Here is a 21,363-nt window from a genome sequence, read left to right as displayed (position 1 = left end):
CTTCAAAGCCAGTTGTTTAGTATAAAAACACAAGCAGAAAAGCAAATAAACAGAAACAGCTTATTAAAATCAAAGCAAACCTGCAAATTCTCTACTATTAAGTTTGTAAGTTAAAGGCATTATGGTTGACAGTCTGCCTCTTGGTAAAACTTCTTCAAGAACTAAACCTTGCAATAATGCAAAAGGTCACAACTATGGCAGATTTAAGTGTTTCCCAAAATCCTCTAGAGGAAGAAGGGGGAAGAAAAAAAATCCGTAGTAGCACAGTTTAATGCCCAGCAATGAACCACAAAATGAGCCCACAAAGTTCTATGAAAGACACCAGTTCCTAATTTCTTCTGAATGAGAATTAAAAAAAAAAAAAAAAAAAAAGTTAACAGCTGGTAACAGTTTCAGTCCCGCTTTAAACAAAGAAAACAAGTGCTTAGGGACAGAATGAAAGAAGTGAGGCTATAGCAACTACGGAGGGAGGGAGATAAGGTGGTCAGCATCGACTACTCAGTCTGACCTCTCCAGCTCTTACAACCACAATTGCATTGGACTGTCTTTGTAAAATGCTTTTGAGATGTCTAGGTAAGTGATCATTAAGAAAGCTGTGTATCTCACAGCAGAGTGATACATGCATTTCTGTACCTACTTCAAACCGAGAAACAAAGATGTTAAGCAACATGCCCAAGGTCATGCAAAGCTAAGGCCAAGAACAAACCACAGAGCCACGACTCCCACAGCCCTTTAGAAAGAATCTGTCACAGCTGGGCATGCACTAAAATAAGTAAATAAATGTCTCTGTATTTGACAACGTCTCACCTATGAAAGGAAGTAGTTTCAAGACAAGTGGCAAGAAACAAAACACAGCTGCATCAGAAAGTCCTACCAAGGAATAGCGAAGCACCAAGAATAAATATCACCACCTTGTAGGATATTTGCCGGACTGCTTGTAGCACTGCCATGCTTGCAGAGCTACACTTAAAGAAAAGGTGATTCCAGCCACACAGACAATTAAAAAAAAAAAAAAAAAGTAAAAAAACCCAAACCCGAAAACATGCTGGTGTGTGCAACTTGCCACACACAGAAAACCAAAACACTACCAACTGTGATTTCTAGGACATTGTGCACTACAAAGACTACCAGCTGCCTATATAGTGAATCATCACGTTAAAAACGTTGTCATGTTTTTCAGTCCACTAAAATTTTTTCTAGAAGCTGCAAAATTAAGCTTTTCTGCATCATCAATAAAAACAAACCCAATAACCAGATCTACTTTTGACTTCAGTAGGCCTATCAGAACCTAACATTATTCTGGTGTTTTGTACTTTGTTTTAGCTGTGTGGGGTTTTTCCACCAAAATATGTCAATATTTTCCAAAAAGGAAATTAAAAAAACAAAGCCTTTCTCACCTAATAGTGCAATAAAATTAAAAAAAAAAAAATATTTGTATGCTGCAAACATGTAAATAAATACTAAAGCTTCTCCTCATTAAATTGCATTTGGAATATCCTAAGCCATTACTTAAAATGACAGAAGAATACAGCTACCTGAAGCCTATGTAAAGAAACTCTCTTTAGCAGGCTTTTAAAGATTGCAAGCCAGAGCATTTAAAAAGCACATTCCTGAATAATTTAAGGCTCCTGGCATCTACATTGAAACAGCTCCTTTTCTAGACCTAGAGGGAAAAAAACAGAGGTAAGAGAAAGAATAAAGGTTGTGAGAGATCAGTGACAATTCACTACTAAAAAAGTATTTTTCCTATCTTGAAGTTTAATCAGACTTGGAGAAGCATGGATTTTACAGCCAGTCCTTCCCACTTACTGTCAACAGCTATGGTCTAACATTAACATTTACCCCATGGCAGTGTTAAGTTAAGGCTACGGTCAGGGAAACAATACAGGAACAAAATGAAAGATAAAGAAGGTAACCGATCAAGAAAGTGAAGCACAGCACAAATCCTCATTAGCAGAAATTCAATAAGAAATAAAAAGCAAAAGTTAAAAGCTAGAGTTTATAAAGAATTTTAAATGGGTAACCTGCATTTTAGGACAAAAGAAGAAAGAGTGGGAAAAAGAAACCCACCAAACTGGAAGAACAGACCAACGTAAATATGTATTATTAAACCAAAATAAAACATGATCATGCTATTAAGACACCAGGCAATCTGGTTTGGTGCAGGGTAATCCCCATTTTTAACCAACTGTACCAAGGTCGAATTACAAATCAGTGTATTGTTGACAGTACCAGGTTTTCTCTGCCAACTACATCCTTTAAACATCCGCAAATCCTACCTACTTCCTCTTGCGTCTGTCATAGAAACCATCCAAACAATAGGAGCAAGCAATCTTCATCTCAACAGCTATTGACTTCAAGCAAACTGAACACTTGATTCATCTTTACTCCTAGATTGGAAAGTCCTTGCTGTTCTACAGTACCTGAAAGCTTCACCTCTGATTGCAACCAGTTCAGGATCTGGCTCCTCCTCAGTATATGCAAACGGACTTGAAACAATAGGAAAACTTATCTGAGGAAGTTAACACAGTTCACCCTTCTCCACATGTGAATACTGACTTTATAAAGACAGAAAAACTAAGTCTTCTGAATTAGATAAGAATTTGGAAGAAGTGTCACATACAGAACGCTGATTTAAAAAAAAAAAAAAAACAAAAAACAACAAAAAAGCATTCACCTTTTTGGAAAAACAGATTTTGCATTTTTGCTTTACACAGCTTTTAACATAATTGCTAAAAGAAGAGTCATTAGGAAAGTTCAGTTGCAGAAAGCAGAAAGTTATGAGAAACTAAACTGTGATTTGTTTTTCAAATTTCACCAGAACAGGCCAGCTGTTATCTGCTCTTCATTCTGCTTACTCTGAGCTAAACTACCAAAAGGTTCTTTGTGACAGGTATTAAAAATCAAAAAGATATTTAAAAAAAGGTAATACAAGACGGACAAGATGGGGCTTTGGATGCTGTGACAAGAAAGAAAGGTTCAGAAGTGCAGACATTTGTAACGTTACAGCAGGAAGGGCTTCTTTCCAGAAGACATAGCAGAGTCGCAAAAGAAAAAAAATTTAAAAAAAATTTAACTTTAAACAGGTAAACTGAAGTTAGAAGCATTAAGGGGAAGCTTGACGTGCTGGATTCTTTGCTAGCAGAAATATGCGTAATTCCAGTAATGTCAATAATACCACATGAAGTTATGCTAGCTCTTGATCTCACCCATAATTTCTAAAGCCCACACCTAACTATAAATATATAGATTGGATTTGCTTTTTGAAAACTGATTGAAGATTAATAGCAACTCATAATTGAAATATTCATGGTCTCAACCTAGCTTTGAAGTTACCCTAAGTGGATAAAATGGATTGTATATCTAATCTAAACTAAATGTTTCCCTTAGTTACCAATACCAGTGCAGTTTCACTAGTTAAAATCATTACTACAGAAAAGAAATGCAAAACCCATGGTACTTTAAGGGGCATTTAATGCTGCTAGCGCTAGGACATAGCGTATGATCTTGGCAGTATCAGTTCCCCTACTACTTTCCACACCTTTGCTTCAGGAGCTGACTAACTTGGTGATTTCAAGGCAAGGAAGTTTTAACAGCAGCATTCTGTTACCAATGTTTCACTTTAAGACCACAAATCTACCTCAGGTTTAAAGCCCATTTCTGAAGCAATGAAGCTAGAAATAAAACTGCACTTAATTTTTGTACCTTTACTGCAGACTATGACTGTTTCAGTGGAGCACTTCAGTGTTCTTTACATGCTCTGCACATCACACCCACACTCACCACACACCTGTATACAGCTTCATAAACGAAATTTGTGCCACGAATCACAGTTCAGTTGTCTGAACTGTGACCAGCTGAACAGCTGTGACCCCTTTCATTGGTTTACACTTCTGTGCTTCACCATTTTTGGCTCAAGAATGTATTAAACAATGAATCTCTAAAAGCTTGCCCATCCTCTCCCATGTTTAAAAAAATAATAATAACAATTTAAAAAAACAAAAGCCAAGTGCTCCTGCCAGTAACAGGGTGAGCACTGTACAGACTCATAGATTATATATAGTAAGTCATTATAATAGAGTTTGAAGGCAAGTTTGGAACCTAGAGAAAACAGTCACAATTGAGCTTCTTTTGCAGCAATAATTTCCCCATGGCTTTGGTTCTGTTGATCTCCGTTCCTGTTTTGCAGAGCCCACAGCTACATACATTATACCCAAGTATATGTCTGAAACTCCATAACCTTTGCCAGAGTAACTCTCCAGGAAGCTATCCTGACCTTTACTTAAGATAAAGAAACCAACTGAAATGAAGAAATAAATGTGCCTTTGATAATACTGTGTAAGCTAAGAAACTCCGAAATACAATGGCATTTATAAAATAGCCATATTAGGAGAATTTCTTTGTCACCAAAAGCAGTGACCAGCTTCAACAGGGCTTTTCATTCACAGTTCACAAATTATTTTCCAAGAAACATTGACTTGTTGTGTAACAATAATTGTGGGTTAATAGAAGCCCTAGCTGAACTTTGTACTCTTACACAAAGGATGTATGCACACATGACTATATTTGGACACAGCTCCATATGCAGTATAACGTATCTGATTTCCAACTTATAGATTCTTTGCCTTTCATACTGTAATATAATAAAAAATACAAAGTCTTTGAAGCCAGAGGTGGGGAAAACAACTGTTATAAAGGGCAAATTTAAAAGTTTGAAAGTGACCACAATTCTTGGTTAGTATATGTACATGAATTTCTAGAGAAGAAAAGCAAAACTAAATTCTTTCTGTGCAGGTACACTAACAGAGTCCACGAAGAAAAAAATCAAACAAACAAACTTTATTTTCTTTTTCTCCCTATAAAATGTTGATATAAATACTCTCAACAAATTCTTCTTAAAACAGTTTCTAAGTAACTGGGAAAAAAACCCTCCTCTAAAAGATTTATAAGAAAACTCAAAAAATCTGAATTTGATTTTGGGGTTAAGGGCTATTTTAATGCAATTATTTCTGATCTCTCTAATTTGAATCCTAAAAATTCCAGTACATGAGCGCTGTATTTAACAGCTGTCTGGTTTAGTGAACTGCAGTAATTCACTCTGATAGGATAAATTATTTAAGTTATTTAGCAAAACGGAAAAGCTACCACCCGCTCTGCTGCAATCAGCAGACGTTGTTCAGGAGTGACCTCTGATGATGGAGAAAAGCCTTGCCATGAGGAAGAAAGACGCGTGAAGAACTTGAAGAAGCCTCTGACTTTGTCAGATAATGTTTCTCTTGCCACTTCCTTACTACGCCCTTGCAACCAGCCAAAACCAGACAGCAGGTACAGCGAAAGAGAGCCAGCATTTAACACAATAGTAGCAGGTAAAAGCAAGGTTTGAGGGGTACAGGCTAAGAAAAAGAAGAAAAGTTTGGGAACATGTTAAGTAAAGTAGCAAAGCATCCAGCTTAAAATAAATCTTGCTTCCTCCCATATAATTTGAAGGGTAATTTTGTTTGAGTAACAAAATGCCACATGCTAAGACAACTTAAAAATGCTTCAGCAGTGGCTGCTGATTGATTACGTGGAGAATGATATTTATGTATTTATACACAAAACACACTGAGCAGCCTGATTTCTGCTCAACAGAGCTGCCTCCTGTGTCCCACGGTATCTCATCTGTACAGGCTCAAAATGCTCCTCTCCTCACCCTATGGACAGATTAACTCCCTCCTCCTCCACAATGTTTTCCCTTGCTTCCCTGGAGCTGCAGGGGGGGAATTACAGGAGAGGACACCCTGCTAAATGTTATACCTTCAGCCCAAACAACTTCTCTCCGCTACATATCAAACTACCACCTGCTTTATCTATTCATCCTGCTGATGCCACTCACCAGCGAAAGGACCTATCACATGAATGTGATGACACAATAAATAACAAATACAAAGACCCATATATAAATATACAAATACAGATTTTTAAGTAAGTGATGATTCATACTATACTTACAACTTTCAGCCTGATAGTCTGGCACAAACTGCTCGTCATTGTCAGGTACCTGAGCTGAAGAAAGGAAAACAAAAACAAAACAAAAAACAAACAAAAAACAAACAAAAAAAAAAACAAGGACAGAATTAAAAGAAGCCATTAAAGCATAAATAAAGACTCTGTTGCTTCATTTGAAGCACAGCCAAGATTAAAACTAGGATTTTTATTTTTTTTCTCATTGTTGCATATGAAAATCAGGCAAGCGCATCACTTTAATATCAGATAAACCCTGGAGTGAAGCTGTGTGGTGCAGTGTGAGTCCAGAGCAGCCTTGGCACAGAGCAGTGGGGATGGGAGGACGTGAAGGCTGACACTGGCACTAACCCTGCCTCACTCCCTGCACACGGGTCTGCACCTACCATGCCATTAGTAAAACCCATTCGTGCTCATTTTCAAAATACCTGCACGGAAGGTCTGCATAAAACCAAATCGTAATGTTTTAACACTTGGGCATCTTTAACCCCAAAATGCCACACCCTTGGCTTACTTAAAAAGCAATTCCAATTTTTCATGGCGGTCAGCCAACACAGTAGAGGTATTTTTATTATTCTCTTAAATACTCAAAAAGAACTATTTTACCAGACCACAGAACTCCTGGTTGAATGACATCTTTCCAGATTAAAAAAAAAATAAATAAAATAAATTTACTTGAAGAGTCATTATTAACATCCATTCACCTCGAATAAGATCATCTTCACTTTTAGGAAACTTTCATCACAAACCTGAGCTATAAAATACAATTGTTTCACGGTCTGCCGATACATAATTTTGCATCTGTGGTACCACAGTTCACTTTCATTCTGTATCTACATCAGCCATCTCTCATGCTGTGTTGCAAACTCATTTAAACCATTTAAGTTTAAATACCACTGAACAGGTATGTATTACAGGTAACATTCAGATAACTGCAGAACATTACAATGAGAAGTCGCATCTTCAGAGCATGACTGGTTCTGGGTACATCCTGAGGAGAGATCCAGTTTATAGTCTCTGAGCTTTGTCATCTTTTTCTCAACATACGCTAACTGGAGACACCGCAGCAAAGGTGCATAAAATTAACTGTTTAAAGATATTTTCATTTACGCAGATCTTGTCTAAAGACAAAGGCAAATAATTCATATGATCTTAATTAAAAGTTAACATCTGCGATGATCTGGTTACCCAACAAGATCTGAGAGGTAAATACCGGTTATACAATCATTTATCAGAACTGTTACTATCAAACCATTAAATTAATAAATTGATAAAATAAAACTTCATTGCCTTTCAGAACACTTTTAAGAAGCATATATTCCCCTTTCGACATGTACAATTGCTGCTAGTTTTAACAGAATTTGTTTGAATTAAAAATACACATTTAATTATAATTACAATAATTTTTAACATGCACTATGGTACTCTTCATGGACCAAATCTCCACTCCTTACTCAAGATATATTTCTAAGAACATATCTGGGAGGTTTTTTCCTGGATAAAGAGTTCAGAATCAGGCTCATTAGATCAAAAAATTATCTGCTTTTGGTTTTAAAATAAATGTTTAAAGCCCGACTGTCTTAATTGCAACAAATTCCCCTTAAGAACAAATGACCTTGGGAAATCTGCAAACAGAGATTTGCAAAGTGTGAGTAAGATAAATAAATGAAGTGCAATTAGCATTATTCTGTAAAAAAAAAAAAAGCATAGCTACTGTTGCTTTCTTGTTTTCTTTAAATTAAAAAAAAAGAAACAAAATACAGTAACCTATCCTTTAGAAGAAACCAGTACCTCTAAGGACATGTCAGCTCCTCAAAGTTTGAGCCTGTATAAAACATGTATTTTACCAACTCAAATATCCCAGTATTTTTGCATTTAATTTCTCTTTTCTCGAGAGAAACCACAGGACTTGCACCAATAATCAACTCGGGAACAATATGAGCCCAAACACTAACACTCTGCAATTTTTGACATTTCATTCAATTCACTGCATTTTCCTTACAAAAATGCCAAATATTTGACTGTCACTGAAGAATCAGATTATGAAATCAAGATAACCCACTCAAAAATCAGTTCCTAAGGATTTCTTGCATTTCCAAATGTTTTTGAAGGGTCTGTGAGTACATTGAGTTAAAGTAATTCTCTTAACTGTATTAAGTAACTTCTCTTTCACAGAAGACCTCCCACAAATTTTTCTTAAACTAGGTACTATTTTTAAATGGAGCAAGGAGCCCGGTATGACTGCATTTTTTTTATGCACACACATGCATTTTTATTTATATGTATATAAATATACATTTAAAAAAATTGTGAATCTGGGATATCTGAAAAAGACTAAAAGAAAACCAAAACTCTCCTCTTGAAATCAGAAGGCTACATTTAGTGACTGCAGATCTGGGGCAGCAATCTTATATAACTTTCTAGAGTGTACACTGTGCACCAAGCTGTTTTATCGGTGCTTTATTCAGGTTTTATCAGTTTAACTTGACTTACTCCAGAACAAATCTCACACGAAGTTTTATGTCTATATCAGTAAATAAGGTTCTTTCTTTTCCCAGCTAGAGAGTAAGAAAAAATAAAATACATCTGGTTAAACTGTCACAGGAAAACAGTATATTAGAGATACTGTCATTACTCCTGATTTGGTCTGGAGTAAATAAGAAAAATATATTTCATTCATGGATCCCCAAAACTTATGAAGACATACTTAATAGAGATCAATGCCCATCATTTTATAAGTACTCTAGAAATAGGTGTGGACTGCACTGTCCAAATGTATTTTGAATACAGTATTAACATAGCCTTAAAAGCCTCTGTAGGAAAAGGAATACAGCAAGTTAAGAAGTGTTTAACACTCTGCCAAATATAAACAAAACAGATAATATCCAAAATGTTCAACCCAGAAACATGCATTTCCTACTGGAATCCAATTATAGTACCATCAGTACCTTAGAAACAAGCCCACAATCCTATATGAAGAAATTACAAGGACCTGCTAACTGCTGGAAAGGAGAACTTAAATTATTCCTTTGTTTAATCTGATTTTATTTTTAAACTAGCAGAACTGAAGCTTGCACATGATCATATAGCAGAAATGCAAGCAGCCATCATCAGCCCAATACACAGACTTCTTCCACCATCATCTTGCTGTGAGAGGGCAAATCGTTGGGATACATCATCCCATTACTGAAAGGGGAGAGGGCTTTTGTACCTTGACTTTGGATAATTACAGAAAGACTTTGCATCAAATTAAACAGACAGGTAAAGACACTTCAACCTGAATGCCCAAAAGGAAAATGTAACTTGCAGTGTTGCAACTGTCTGCACATTTATGTACGTATGCCATTCATTTCCTCTATTTCTTCTACTCACAAATTCTGCAATTCAGCAAGGCTGCCATAAAATCTTCATTGGTCTTCTGTTAACATATTCAATGCAGGACACAAAGCATAAATCACCAAAACTTTTTTTTTAACTTTGCCATTCAGAGGAAAATTCAAAAAGATATCTGAAATGATCATCTAACTGAATATTTCCCTGAGCTACTTAATTATGGGGGTTTGAGAAGGCATGTATATTCCAAAAGACTAATAAAAGGTTTTGAAGGATATTAAGCACGTGGCTTTTACTGCTAATAGCAGAAGCAGCTACATTAGTTCATTCCTCATTCAGAGCCATCAAGTCTCAGACTCCTGAAGCAGACAACATCTGCAGCATAAACTATCCAGCTCAGCCTAGATTATTACCAAAAGTTTTCTTTTTCTTCTGATTATAGCTATACTGTCTCAAGAGGATTTGGGAAGTGTACAGAAATGTTAATGAAGATCTTGAGGATGTTATCAGTTTAGATTTTATAGTTTCACTACCTACTGAGTTAAAAAACAGTTTGCCAAAAGCAAACACTCGCAGCACAAAAAAATACTTCATACTTGTTTGTAGTTTTTAGAGCTTTAAAAAGCCTTTGAAAAGCTGACAGCTCATTTTGCAAAAAGAAAGCAATTGGGGGTGGGGGGTAGTTTAGAACTAAGGCCTGTCAGCTTGCTTTCATTGCAAGTAAACAAAAATAAGTAGTCCCCATTAACAAGCATCCAGGACAAAAGGAGTTAATATTTAATTAAAACCAGCTCTATCCACTGTAACAATGACCTGGAGCCAAACAAGGCAGAAGATGTATGAGTCATTCTTTCTGCCAGTGAATGAGACAGCTGATCTCCGAAGCAATTCCTCAAGACAAGCAGTCAGAACTGGAGTTCTGCCTCCATTCACAAAAACACAGTCCAGCATGAACCATGTGGCCCCAACCACAAGCTTTTCATGTCACACCCTTCCAGAAAGCTACAGCAAAGTAAACTTGAACTTTAGGCATAAACACACTGATTTCACTGCTTTGTCTCAAGATGCAGCACAGACCTGCTGAGGAGCCTTATTTAATAAATGAAAAGTTAAGCAAACTATAAAGGGCTTAATTTTAACTCTTCCTTCTCCGAGTCACAAACTGCCTCCAAACGCTCAGCTGTACTCCAGGGAAAGGTGTTCCTGTTAAAAAACGGAAACTTTCCAGAAAAACAAGAAGCTGCAAACCTCCTCGCTTCGCTTAAAACCCTATTTTGGGTAGCAGAACACTTCCTGCGGTACTGTGTTCTCTGACCTCATGCTTCACTTTTAGAGCTAAGAACAATTCGTTTTAAAATATCCATCATTTATTCAAAGTGGCAAAAGGAACTGAAATTGACAGGAAATTATGTACAAACGGTAGTATTTTGGCTCCAGCTAAAATAAGACTTCAGGCCTCCACAGTAATGAGTCTATTGAGTCTTCTTTGATTCACTGTCACTTCTTAGTATCTGAAAGATTGTATAAAGTGTAAGTATTTCTGAAAGACCTGGGGGGGGGGGGCGGGTTGCGGGTGGTGGTGGTTGGTTGTTTTGTTTTTTTTTCCCCAGGAACAACTGTTTCTAACAGAGAAGCATTCAGAAGGCAAAACAGTGACAAATTTCAATACAGTAAAAAATACTGTTTCCCATAAGCACTGGATTTGCTGTCAAAACAATCCCAAACTCCTTTTACATAATGTGAGATGCTCTGACTAATGAACTTAAACGCAGTTCAAAACTGGCTCCAGATCTCAAAATTCTTCCTTATGTGAATAGTCTCAAGGAATATGAAGATGGGTTTGCAGAATCTGCTCTTCATTTGCTGCTATACTACAAATGAGAAAAAAGTAAACTTAAAAGGGACACTCGCATTTAACATTTCACTACATGCCTCATGGTATGCAAACCCCACTACACCTTTGAAAATGATTGTTTTGAGTAAAAGGCATTTACTTTTCCAGCAAACAAAAATGTTAAAAAGTTTATTACTACACAGACTTCCAGACTTGCACATTTCTGGTGGGTTTCTTTCTTTTGGATTTCTTTTAAAGAACATCCTGCTCTCTCCCCATTTTGCCTTATCTACTTTTCCTCCTTTTTTTGTGCACAGATACTTAAGATCAAGAATTATAAGTACCTGAAAGACAAATCTGTTAGATCACTAGACTCTACTAAAAAAAAAAATAAAAGCTATTTTTTGTATTACAGATTCCAAATGAAAACCTTTTCACTGCTTTTTAGAATGTGTGTCACCATAGGACAGATCTCAACTATAGGGGTATTAAATTATCAGGTTTTTACTATTTTTGCTCCTATAAAAATGCGAACAGCTCTTGAATATGGCTACACAGCATTTGCCTTACACTGGGTAAATTTTACAACTTTTTGGCAGTTAACGCTAGTTTGACAGAGTAAGCTGCAACACATCTTCACTGAATTAAATGAAGCCACTCTACATTAATATTGAAAGTTCTAGTACTTTCTTTTATTAAAAATAATATTTTGAGACAAGAAACTACTTATTTTCTTACTCTCTCATTTAAGAAATAAACTAGAAGTCAACACTGGCTTAGACATCACTGCAATGCTCGTGCATCCTTCACAGTCAGAAACAGAGGGCAGAAACCTGTTTCCTAAAGTTCATTCTACATTTGGGCATTAACTACTTGAGGGAAATAGCTTGCTTTCAGGCATCAAGAACAAGCATTTAAATACAAGTTACTTCTTGTACCTATCCACTCAATTTAGCTAAGTTGCAGCAGAGGCGTGAACCCTGTAGCTATTATTTCAAACCATTCACTGTTCACTAAATGTTTTTGTATTTTTTCAAAGAACAACATTTTATTTTCATTTTTCAATTATTTTACTTTATTTTTCAACTCATTACCACCTGAGAAGGGTATTATCTATTGCTGTAAGAAGCAGACCTAGTGCATAAATTCATCATTTTTCTTTGCTTGGGATGCCTTTTACATATCTTTAAAAAGCTGCAGGAGAAACTAGTGTCTGAAAGAGCCATTTTAAATAAAGATCTGGTTTTTTTCTTAATTATTCCCCCAACATCAAATGCTTTCAACATAGGAGACACTCACTAAGACTTTGTTCTCTCTTTTCATTTTATTCCAGAATAAGAAGGAATAGCTACCATGATAACATTAGATTAGTATTTGAATCATTTTTTTCAAGTCACTGAACAACTATCTGCCAAAACCAATCTGATTCCAAAAATATATGTAATCCATAAAGTTATTTTATAATATTAGAATGACAAAATACTGCCATCAAATTATTTAAATATAAGATAATATCTGCATAGTATTTGCCTTGGTTAGCAGTAGGCGATTTTAACTATTTCCTTTCAAGTTTGATGGTTGAAACAATTATTAAAGGTTTCCCACTTTCAATTTCTGGCATCAGGAAATAGTTACACTCTACATTCTGTCCTCGCATAACAACTGACATGATGAAACCTTATTCAGAGATAGCTTTAAATCAAAATAATTTAGATTTTTTCCTACACATTTAATACTATACAGAGTAAGAAGCAAACCTCATTTCCATAAAAATCTGGTATTCAGCTAGTAGAATACATTTGTAAGTTTTCTGTAAGTGGTATTCAGCTTGCTAATTATGGAGTAATAAAATATTAAAGAGGGTACTGAATTAAACTGTTTACATTTTGGATTAATTCTTTAATACATGTGAACCTCCCACCATTTTCAATAGGAAAAGAATACATTTCTTTTCTGTTTATGTGTTTACCATCAACTTGTCACAGGTGACACTAACTGTAAAAATCTCCAGGCTAAAACATGTGAGGTAGCTAAGGACAGCTTTAGCAAAAGCAAACCAACCAAAAAAAAAAGGACAAAAACCCCCAAAAGCTAGCATTTTTTGTGTGCCATAAAATGCAACTCACTTTCTTCTCCTAACTAGTAAGTAGGTTTTTTTGACCTGGTTACTCCCCAGTGGGGATCTGAACTCATGGGAGAAACCTGGTCAGCTGCCACTGCTTTTCTTAAAAAGGGTCAAGATGTTTTAAAATTTCATGGTCATTTCCCTGGCTCCAGAGCATTATGAAAAGAAATATGTAAACATTACTAATGCTGCCAAACTGGCAGACTTCTAGCCTATGAAGGTCCAGAAGAACATAAATGGACACATCTAGCAATGGGTAAACAAGTTTGATTTCAGAATCTGTTTCCTGGCTAAGCTCACCCATGTAGACTTTTGAGCACAGCTACGACACCCTCAAACACTAGTATATTATAAAGACTACCAAAAGTTTTTTGGGGTGGGGGTTTTTTATAAAAATTTAAGACCAAGTTAATAGCTCAGTATTTGATTTTCTCATCGTGACTTTTTAGTGCTGGTTTAGCCTTTAGAAAAAGGCTATGCAAAGTTTGTGTTTTATGGAACAGCTAAACCATGGCATGGCCCGAAATACACAGGTTTCTTAAAGTATTTCTAGAACACTGAAAAAAATCTGTAATATTTGGTTGCAATATGCTGTGGAAAATATAACATTATTAGTGTTATTATTCTCTGCTAGATGAAAAGGCAACTTTTTTTTTTTTAAATACTTACCAGATGATGCTATCTGCTTTTACAAAGGTTCCTCAACATAGCTGACACAGGATCAGACACCTTTCTCTCTCAAAACCTATCTAAATGTATTCAGTGACATAGACACAGCTAAAGAGGAAAAAAGGCTCTCAAAACAATTCCTTCTAGTCTAAAACAAGCAGTGCCTCCAGAATTAAAATTGCCGTTACAGTAACTTATGCACCTATAGAAATTATTAAATCAATTTTAAATTCCCTATTATTTTTCAAACTCACATTAATATCTGCACATGCATTATGAATCTGCCTGTATTTTTCTGATCTACGATCAAAGAAATTTAATCATTTTCAGAAACAAAAACATCCATGCCAGAGAACAGTCAGATTAAAAGTTCTCCTCTCCATCAAAAAAACAGTATCTTTTGAGTAGCATTCTAACACACTTCTGGCTTGCTAGAATGAATGAGATGATACAAAATAAAGATATCCTTAGGAAAACTACCACAGGGAGACAGAGTTACAGTTGTATCTGATCATTATGCTACAAAAATGATCTTAGTACAGGACATCCTGTTTTCAGTGATTAGGAAAGAATCATATTAATTCGTGAAAACTATATCCTCTGTTTCACAATTTAAAAAGGATTTTTATACTAGATACAGAATAACCACATGCTAAAAATAATGCTAGGAGAATAAAAATGTCAGCAAAATAAACAATACTCCACAACTTACTTATAGGTTGAGAACTTGACTAACTACATATAAAGCTGAATTAAAACAGAATCTAGTAAGCCAGTAGTCATCAGCAGTATTTCCCTCTTTCTATGAAAATCAACAGCAAGCATTCCACCCTCCTCTCCAGAAAAACAGAAGATCTATTCTACAAACAGCTGTGCATAGTCCAGTATAAGATAAAAATCAAACATATGTGAATACTCACATTCATTTACATCAGGATAAATTTGGAGAGATTATGTTAACTTGCATCAAAATCATGTTTATTTCAGATGCAGTTTACATAAAAATTTCAACCAGAAATATTATGAGACAATGCACAAAAATCTTTGTTCCAAATAAACAGTACTGTAAACATTGAAGTAAAAAGAATCAGAAAATATTGCTGAAGAGAACAAATACACTTCAATAAGCAGAAAGCTATCTTGCATTTTGTTAAAGTTCTCTTAACGCAGCAGCTCATTTTTTTCTTACTGTTAAATGAATCTCTCAACAGCTACTCTAAATTCAGATTTCACATTATTGTTCTTAAACCTTCTCTCTTCAATAGAATGTGCTCTGCAAGATTACTTGAAATACTTAAAAGCACAAGCAGGTGTAAAACAGACCGATGACAGTTTTCTAATCACCCAGTACACAATCTCACAACTACAGATACAAAGACAAAAATAACATGCAAAATACTTAAAAGGTTTCTGGAAAAAAAAATATATATATATAAGAAATAGTACTTTTAAAGTATTTCATACACACCTAATGTTCTGTGTTGTGAACAAGGTGGAAAGAAGACACTTGCACTTAAATCTTGAAGCATCCCGTCCTGATGAACCCAGAGAAACTAATTTCTGCCATCAGAAAAGTACTCCACCAGAACACCAAATAATTATATGTGCTGCTCTAAAGGAAACAGCAAGCCCAGTTCTGGCTGTATGTAGTCTCTCGAGGTACAATAATATAAACCTGATCAATTGCAATTAAAATCTGAACAGAGGCTTAGAACTTGAAGTCTTGGTGCATTAGTTCTTGCCAAAAGCAGATGTGATTGTGAGCTGGAAGCAATTTCTCCTGGTAATTTGTGATGACACTGGGTAGAGCAGCCCCAGAGTCCCCAAAGACAAACTCATCAGAGGCTCTAATGTATGCATGACACATGAGGTGGCTCTTTTAGAGCTCAATTAATTGGGCTGAACATTAAGACAGCAAGTTCAGGACTAGGTTTTTTTTTTTTTTTTCCCCTCCAGAGTTGTTTTTCCCATTTTTGCAAGCAGTTTTTTCCCTTACCTTCTGCAAGCCATGTCTCCTGTAACTGGCTCAGATCTTGAAAGAGTTCTGTAAAAAAATGAGGACATGGATAAAAGACTTACACCTTTAATCTCTTTGTAAGATTAAAATATGTTTGAAAATATATTTTTCCTGAAGAGCAATGTACACGAATTCTATCTGGCAGTCAAACAAACAGACAAGGTAGATATTTTGGGGTTGCAGTTAGTGATTTTTTTCTGCACCTATTAATAAAAAAGAAGTACTTACTGTATTATTTTATAGGCTCTTGAAATAACAACCAGAATCTTAACCAAGCTCTGTAGTATAAAAGGCTCACTCAGCAATACATAGAAAAGTTAAAAATCATAATCTTTCTTACAGGTGAACTATTTCTCCCTCCACAATTCTGGCCTCCTCCTGTAACATCTGCCCCAGATAAAGCTCTCTTGCACTTCAACCGGGAGTTCTGCCTGAGCAATGACTGAGTATTTCTGTTAGCATGGTCGTAACTACCGCATAAAAATTTTGAAGCAAAGACCTAAGATGCTGCAATAGTAGGCAGAAATGGGAAATCTTCTGTAATTCCCATTATGTTTTACTTTGTATGACAAGAGAATCCCCACTATTTTCTCTATGCTACACTAACTGTACTTCTTTAAAGTGAAAACACTTTCTCCATGGGCTGAGTTTTGCAGCAGGTTATCTTTTTCTGTATTTCACTGAAATCAACTGCTTATAATGGGTGTAAACCAGAGCTGCATTCTACTTACTTGCGAAGCTCAGAAAGTCAGTTGCAAAATTTCTGTTTACTAAGTAGGCCATTTGAACTGACAAATGGGTTAAAGTTAATGTATTTTGAGAGACTTCCTCTTTTATGAATGCTGACAGACAACTATTTACATACACTTGAATGACAGAGGCTATTCATTTATCCTGTGGACTGATACCTCACATTCATGTTGGCAAATCATTTACCTGAAAATCAGAAAGTTGTTTTCTTTTCAATCTACCCTACAATAAACTTTTCCAAACAAGTAAGTAGTGATTTGGAAAGTTAATCAATGTGCCCTCACCCTGATAAGATTTATACTGGGCTAAGCTGTAAATACAGCTTTACCTTCCCATATGCATTAATACTTACAGGGGTGTGGACATAGCATCTATACTGTAACCTAAAGAAGCGTTAACAGCTATTGCTAGACTACAGTTCTCAAGCTACAATCATGTGAGCGGCTACTAACGGGACTAAGTTACAAATCTCTGCCCCCCAAAAAACTTCATCAACTCTAGACCTCCTTAATTGAATTTCCCAGGATTTTTAACCCTACCAGTGTTATACTGCAATAGAAACAGACTACCAGACGCAAGGAGCCTGACTACTAGCTCTACAGTAAAGCCAGAGTGAAAACCAAGTCTCCACACCAGCATTCGTACTCCTGCTATCACCAGTAAACACATACTAGTGAAAAGGATGTTAAAAGATAGGAGGAATGAGGAAAGCCCTGAATCTCAAGAGGCCTGAAGGTGAAAAAGCCAGGTGCAGTAACTTGTGTCAGATGCTGCAAAGGCTTGGCCTCAGTGCATGACATCCGGGTGCCACATGTATGCCACATGACATATGTGTACCTAAAATGCAACATGGTAAGTCCAGGCAGGAGTATCAACTTCATCAGTTTATTGCCTTTGTGAGTTTGTTTTGCAGTAGTAAACACAATTTTCTTCTCTTGTTTATTCAGAGGGATCTCTATATATTTACCTCCAAAATAAATGAAAAAAATGTTCTCAAAAAACTTCTCTGCACTAGGAAGGGGAGAAAGGGGGGGGGGTGTGAACATGACAAACCCTCACCTTCTGAATCATGAGCCAGGTCTCTGTTAATGAATTTTCTTTTCCTGACATTTGTCGGTCTCTCATTACAGTTTCTCCCACGCGGATTCTATAAACAGGAAAGATCAGTTACTTTAGAAATCTGAGGGTTTCTTGGTCTTTTTTTTTTTCCTCATTTAATCAAGAATACTCAAAGCCAGCATGAATTCTTTACATTTTCGAATAGGGAAATGATCATCTTGCAGCCTTCAGTTTTCAGCAAAAGACATTGCTGAGCACCTACCATCCTCCAAAAGATTCCTGGGTCCTAATGCAACACATTTCTATCTATGTAGACATCTATTTGTACATACACATACATAATGTTTTCAAGTAGCAACACAATACCAACCATGTATTTTTAGCATCTAAAGTACACAAACCTACACAATAGCATATAAATCCCCCCGGCATAAGCTACACAGGAGAACCCATATAGGAGATTATAATAGACTGCTTTGTTCCCCTGTGTTACTTATAACACTGTTTGCAAGGTCCTGAAAGAAAAAAAAAGAAGGGGGGGGGGGGGGAGGAAACGTTAACGTTTGCCTCAACTTTATTCTTCTGAGCGTTGCAGGCAACCACAGCCAGAAACTTTGAATGCAGCTGCTGCTGCTCTTGCCTCTCTCATCCGCTAATCATGTGCATGATTTTTTAATCATCCCACAACTGCCTTTAAAAGAACATGATGCTTTACTGAAATAACTAAGAAGATAGGCTCATCTCGCAAGCAAAGCTCCCAAACGAAGAGTCGCCCCTACAGCTGTAACAAAGCAGATACTCTGCCTGCAAAACTCCCCCACAGAAAGAAGTCGGAGTCAAGTTTATAAACACCAACTTTGAACTGATCACTCACATTGGTGACCATGTAAGGCACTTGCTGGTCATAAAATCCATCCATTCTGCAGCTCTTCCTCAAGTCTTAGCTCAGTGTTTTATTTACTGGGCATTTGATCTGGAGATTTCCTCGGGATCTGGACTCCGATCAGCCTAGAGGGGAATACAAGATGGCTTTTAGATTTAAGGAAAAAAAAAAAATTCATGAATGAACTGCTTGAATTTGCATAGCTAATTAACCTCAAAGAGTCCCATTCATAAAAACAACCCTCCCTTCTCTGCCTTCACCTGGGTTACACTCTTCTGCCAGGAAAACACGGCGCAAAACCACTTCGGGGCAGCGGCAGAGAGCCCGGAGAGGGAGAAGCAGGGTTTTATTTACACTCCCCGCCGTACCCCGCGGGCGATCCGCTCCAGCGGCAGCCCCGACTCTCGCAAACGTGTGCTCAACTCGTAATGGCGAACGGCGGGGCTCGCCGCGCACCTCACGGCCGCCGCGGAGGCGACGGCGGCAGCGCCCGCCAGCCGCAGCCACGCACACATACACCCCGCGCCCCCCCCTCCCCCCACCACACGCACCGAGCCACCTTCCCCCTCCACCCCCCCATGGCTTCCGCAGCCCACCTCCACGCCAATCCTTGCGGGGCGGCGGACAAAGTTGCGGGGAAGACCCACCTGAAGGCCACGCGCGGCGATCGGCTGCAAAAAATTCCCTCCAAATTTAATAAAAACATTAATTATCCCCCGGCACTTCCCCCCTTGGAAGCGGCGAGCGCCACTGACAGAGCTCAATCCCGTGGTTTTTCCTCTTCTCCTCCTCCAGGGGCCCCCGAGCCGCGCCGGCGGATCCCCGCCGCCCATTGGCTCCCCGCGCCCCCCGCCGGATCGCCGCGCCGCCCGCCCGCCCCGGACCGGACCCGGCCTCGCTGTCCCCCGCCACGGCCCCGACGACGGCATGGGGGTCGGATCGCCGCTCTCCCGCGGGCACCTCTGCCGGGGGTGGTGGGGGTCGGAAATGCCAACGCCGGGATCCTGCTGCGGGCACACCGTGTCCCCTACACCCCCTGGGGCGGCCAGGCAGCCCCTTCCCCTCACATGATTTATTTTTAAAGATAATTTGAAAGTTTATCCTCCCTGACTCCGAGAAGCAAAAAACCAAACCCAAACCCAAACCAAACCGCCACAGACGCGCCTTTTCGGATGGCAGAGCAGTCCCGCCACAAGCCGCGGGCACCCCGAGGTGAGGTGAGGGGCTCCCCCCTCAACGGCGGGGACTTCGCCCCGCTCCGTCAGGATCCGGTGGCATCCCAGGGTGGATGGTGGTTGGTTTTGATTTTCCTTTTTTTTCTTTTTTTTTTCCCCCTAAGCTGAATCATAGAAAGCAATTGTTATTTCTACTAGCATGACATAATTTCTAGGTTTTGTGGACAGAATTTGGCAGCATCCAGGCACCGGATCTAGGTTTTTTTTGGTGCAGCAGTGCCAGGACCCATCAAGCTCAGAATTTCTGAGGACTTCTCAAAGAAAGTGAGCTTTCTTTTCTCTGTGTAGAGTGGCTGTTGGAGGGCTGTGTCCAAAAGCTCTTCCCTCTCTGAACTGCCAAAAAGCACCAAAGCAGATTGTGTGGTTTCGTAACAGCTATATTTGTCCTCTCTTTGAGCACATAATTCCAGGTAGCACAGGAATCAGGTGTTAAATTTAGGTATTCATGACGCTGTCTTGCTGTGAGATATGAAGTCTCAGGTTTTTATCATCTGATGTAGTTCAGCAATTAACAGGCAGAGCCCCAAGCTAGCAAGTCCAACTCTGCCCTCACCCTTTCAGAAGGCTTGCTTTATATCTGATGGTGTAAAGGCAACTAAAGAAACCTGCTTTTGTATAAATTGCTCACAGTGGTATTGACAAGATCCAGGTTACTTTTTCTGTACCATGTTTTGAAAATTGAAGTTGTTTCATGGCACTGTATCCTGGAGCATATTACTTTTGGCCACAACCCTTCTTTTGTTTTTCCTTTCTCATCCTGTCTCATCTCACTATTCAATACTCACTTGCCACTTGTCCTGTCCAGCCAAGGAAGAGGAAAGCACCCCCGTTCCCACCACTTCTGTCCTTCCCATACTGCCTTGCCAGGGAAAACATCCACTACCAGCGTCTTCTTTTCTGTTTTCTTTCTGCTTCTGTTTCCACACACACGCCCCAGTGCACCTGGAATTACAAGAAAGTAATGGTATTCTAAATGCTATATAAACCTATAATCATTTAATTGTGTTCTTAGCCAAGTCTCTGAGTTGCTGCTCCTGTAAGCCACTTTTGTGATATAATAGGGAAATAAAACTCTACCAAATGCTCCAGGTATAAACGAAATTCCCTGGATAATGAGGGCATCGTTTTCTTATTTATACTCAGACAAGAGCAGCTACTGAGCTTGTGGGAAGGCTGTGGCTGCAGATCTGCCCCTGGAGAGAACATGGCCGCTTTAACTCCTGGACCAGAAGAGCTGATGAACCTGTTGTCTCCAGTTGTCCACCCCACCCTGCTGAATGGATGTGTGGGCCACCCATCAGCCAGCTCCCAAAGCACTGGACTTGGCTTTACCACATACTCTTCTAAACCAAAGTCAGTGACGGATTGTGCTACCTTTAAACAGTGCACTAAGAATTGTTGGTGTGTCAGTCAGATGACCTGATTAAACCAGCCTCAACTGAAGTTTCTGAGGGA

General features: G+C 38.2%; 1 protein-coding gene across 6 annotated transcripts in view; it reads right to left on the bottom strand.

Annotated features, from left to right (window-relative positions):
- Window positions 1-19,970, bottom strand: part of ETV1 (ETS variant transcription factor 1) — a 63,057-nt gene extending 43,087 nt beyond the window's left edge. The window contains exons 1-5 of one of the 6 annotated variants that reach the window (XM_057424588.1): window positions 19,838-19,970; window positions 18,665-18,798; window positions 17,791-17,878; window positions 15,961-16,008; window positions 5,992-6,045 (exon numbers count right to left, since the gene is read on the bottom strand). In XM_057424588.1, the coding sequence (XP_057280571.1) occupies window positions 5,992-6,045; window positions 15,961-16,008; window positions 17,791-17,878; window positions 18,665-18,709 (235 nt within the window). In that variant the 5' untranslated portion in view covers window positions 18,710-18,798; window positions 19,838-19,970. Of the gene's footprint in view, window positions 1-5,991; window positions 6,046-15,432; window positions 15,859-15,960; window positions 16,009-17,790; window positions 17,879-18,664; window positions 18,799-18,885; window positions 19,146-19,320; window positions 19,499-19,837 lie in introns of those variants that run through there. The other 5 variants (XM_057424591.1, XM_057424587.1, XM_057424590.1 and 2 more) reach the window with 5 other exon arrangements.
- Window positions 19,971-21,363: the final 1,393 nt, after the last annotated feature.

This window comes from Pezoporus wallicus, unplaced genomic scaffold (genome assembly GCF_028554395.1).
Source record: "Pezoporus wallicus isolate ANWC-B61680 ecotype Strahan unplaced genomic scaffold, APGP_CSIRO_Pwel_v1 contig_5007, whole genome shotgun sequence".
In the NCBI taxonomy this organism is placed as follows: domain Eukaryota; kingdom Metazoa; phylum Chordata; class Aves; order Psittaciformes; family Psittacidae; genus Pezoporus; species Pezoporus wallicus.
The sequence above is the reverse complement of the archived record's forward strand: the minus strand, read 5'-3'. Positions and strand labels throughout refer to the sequence as shown.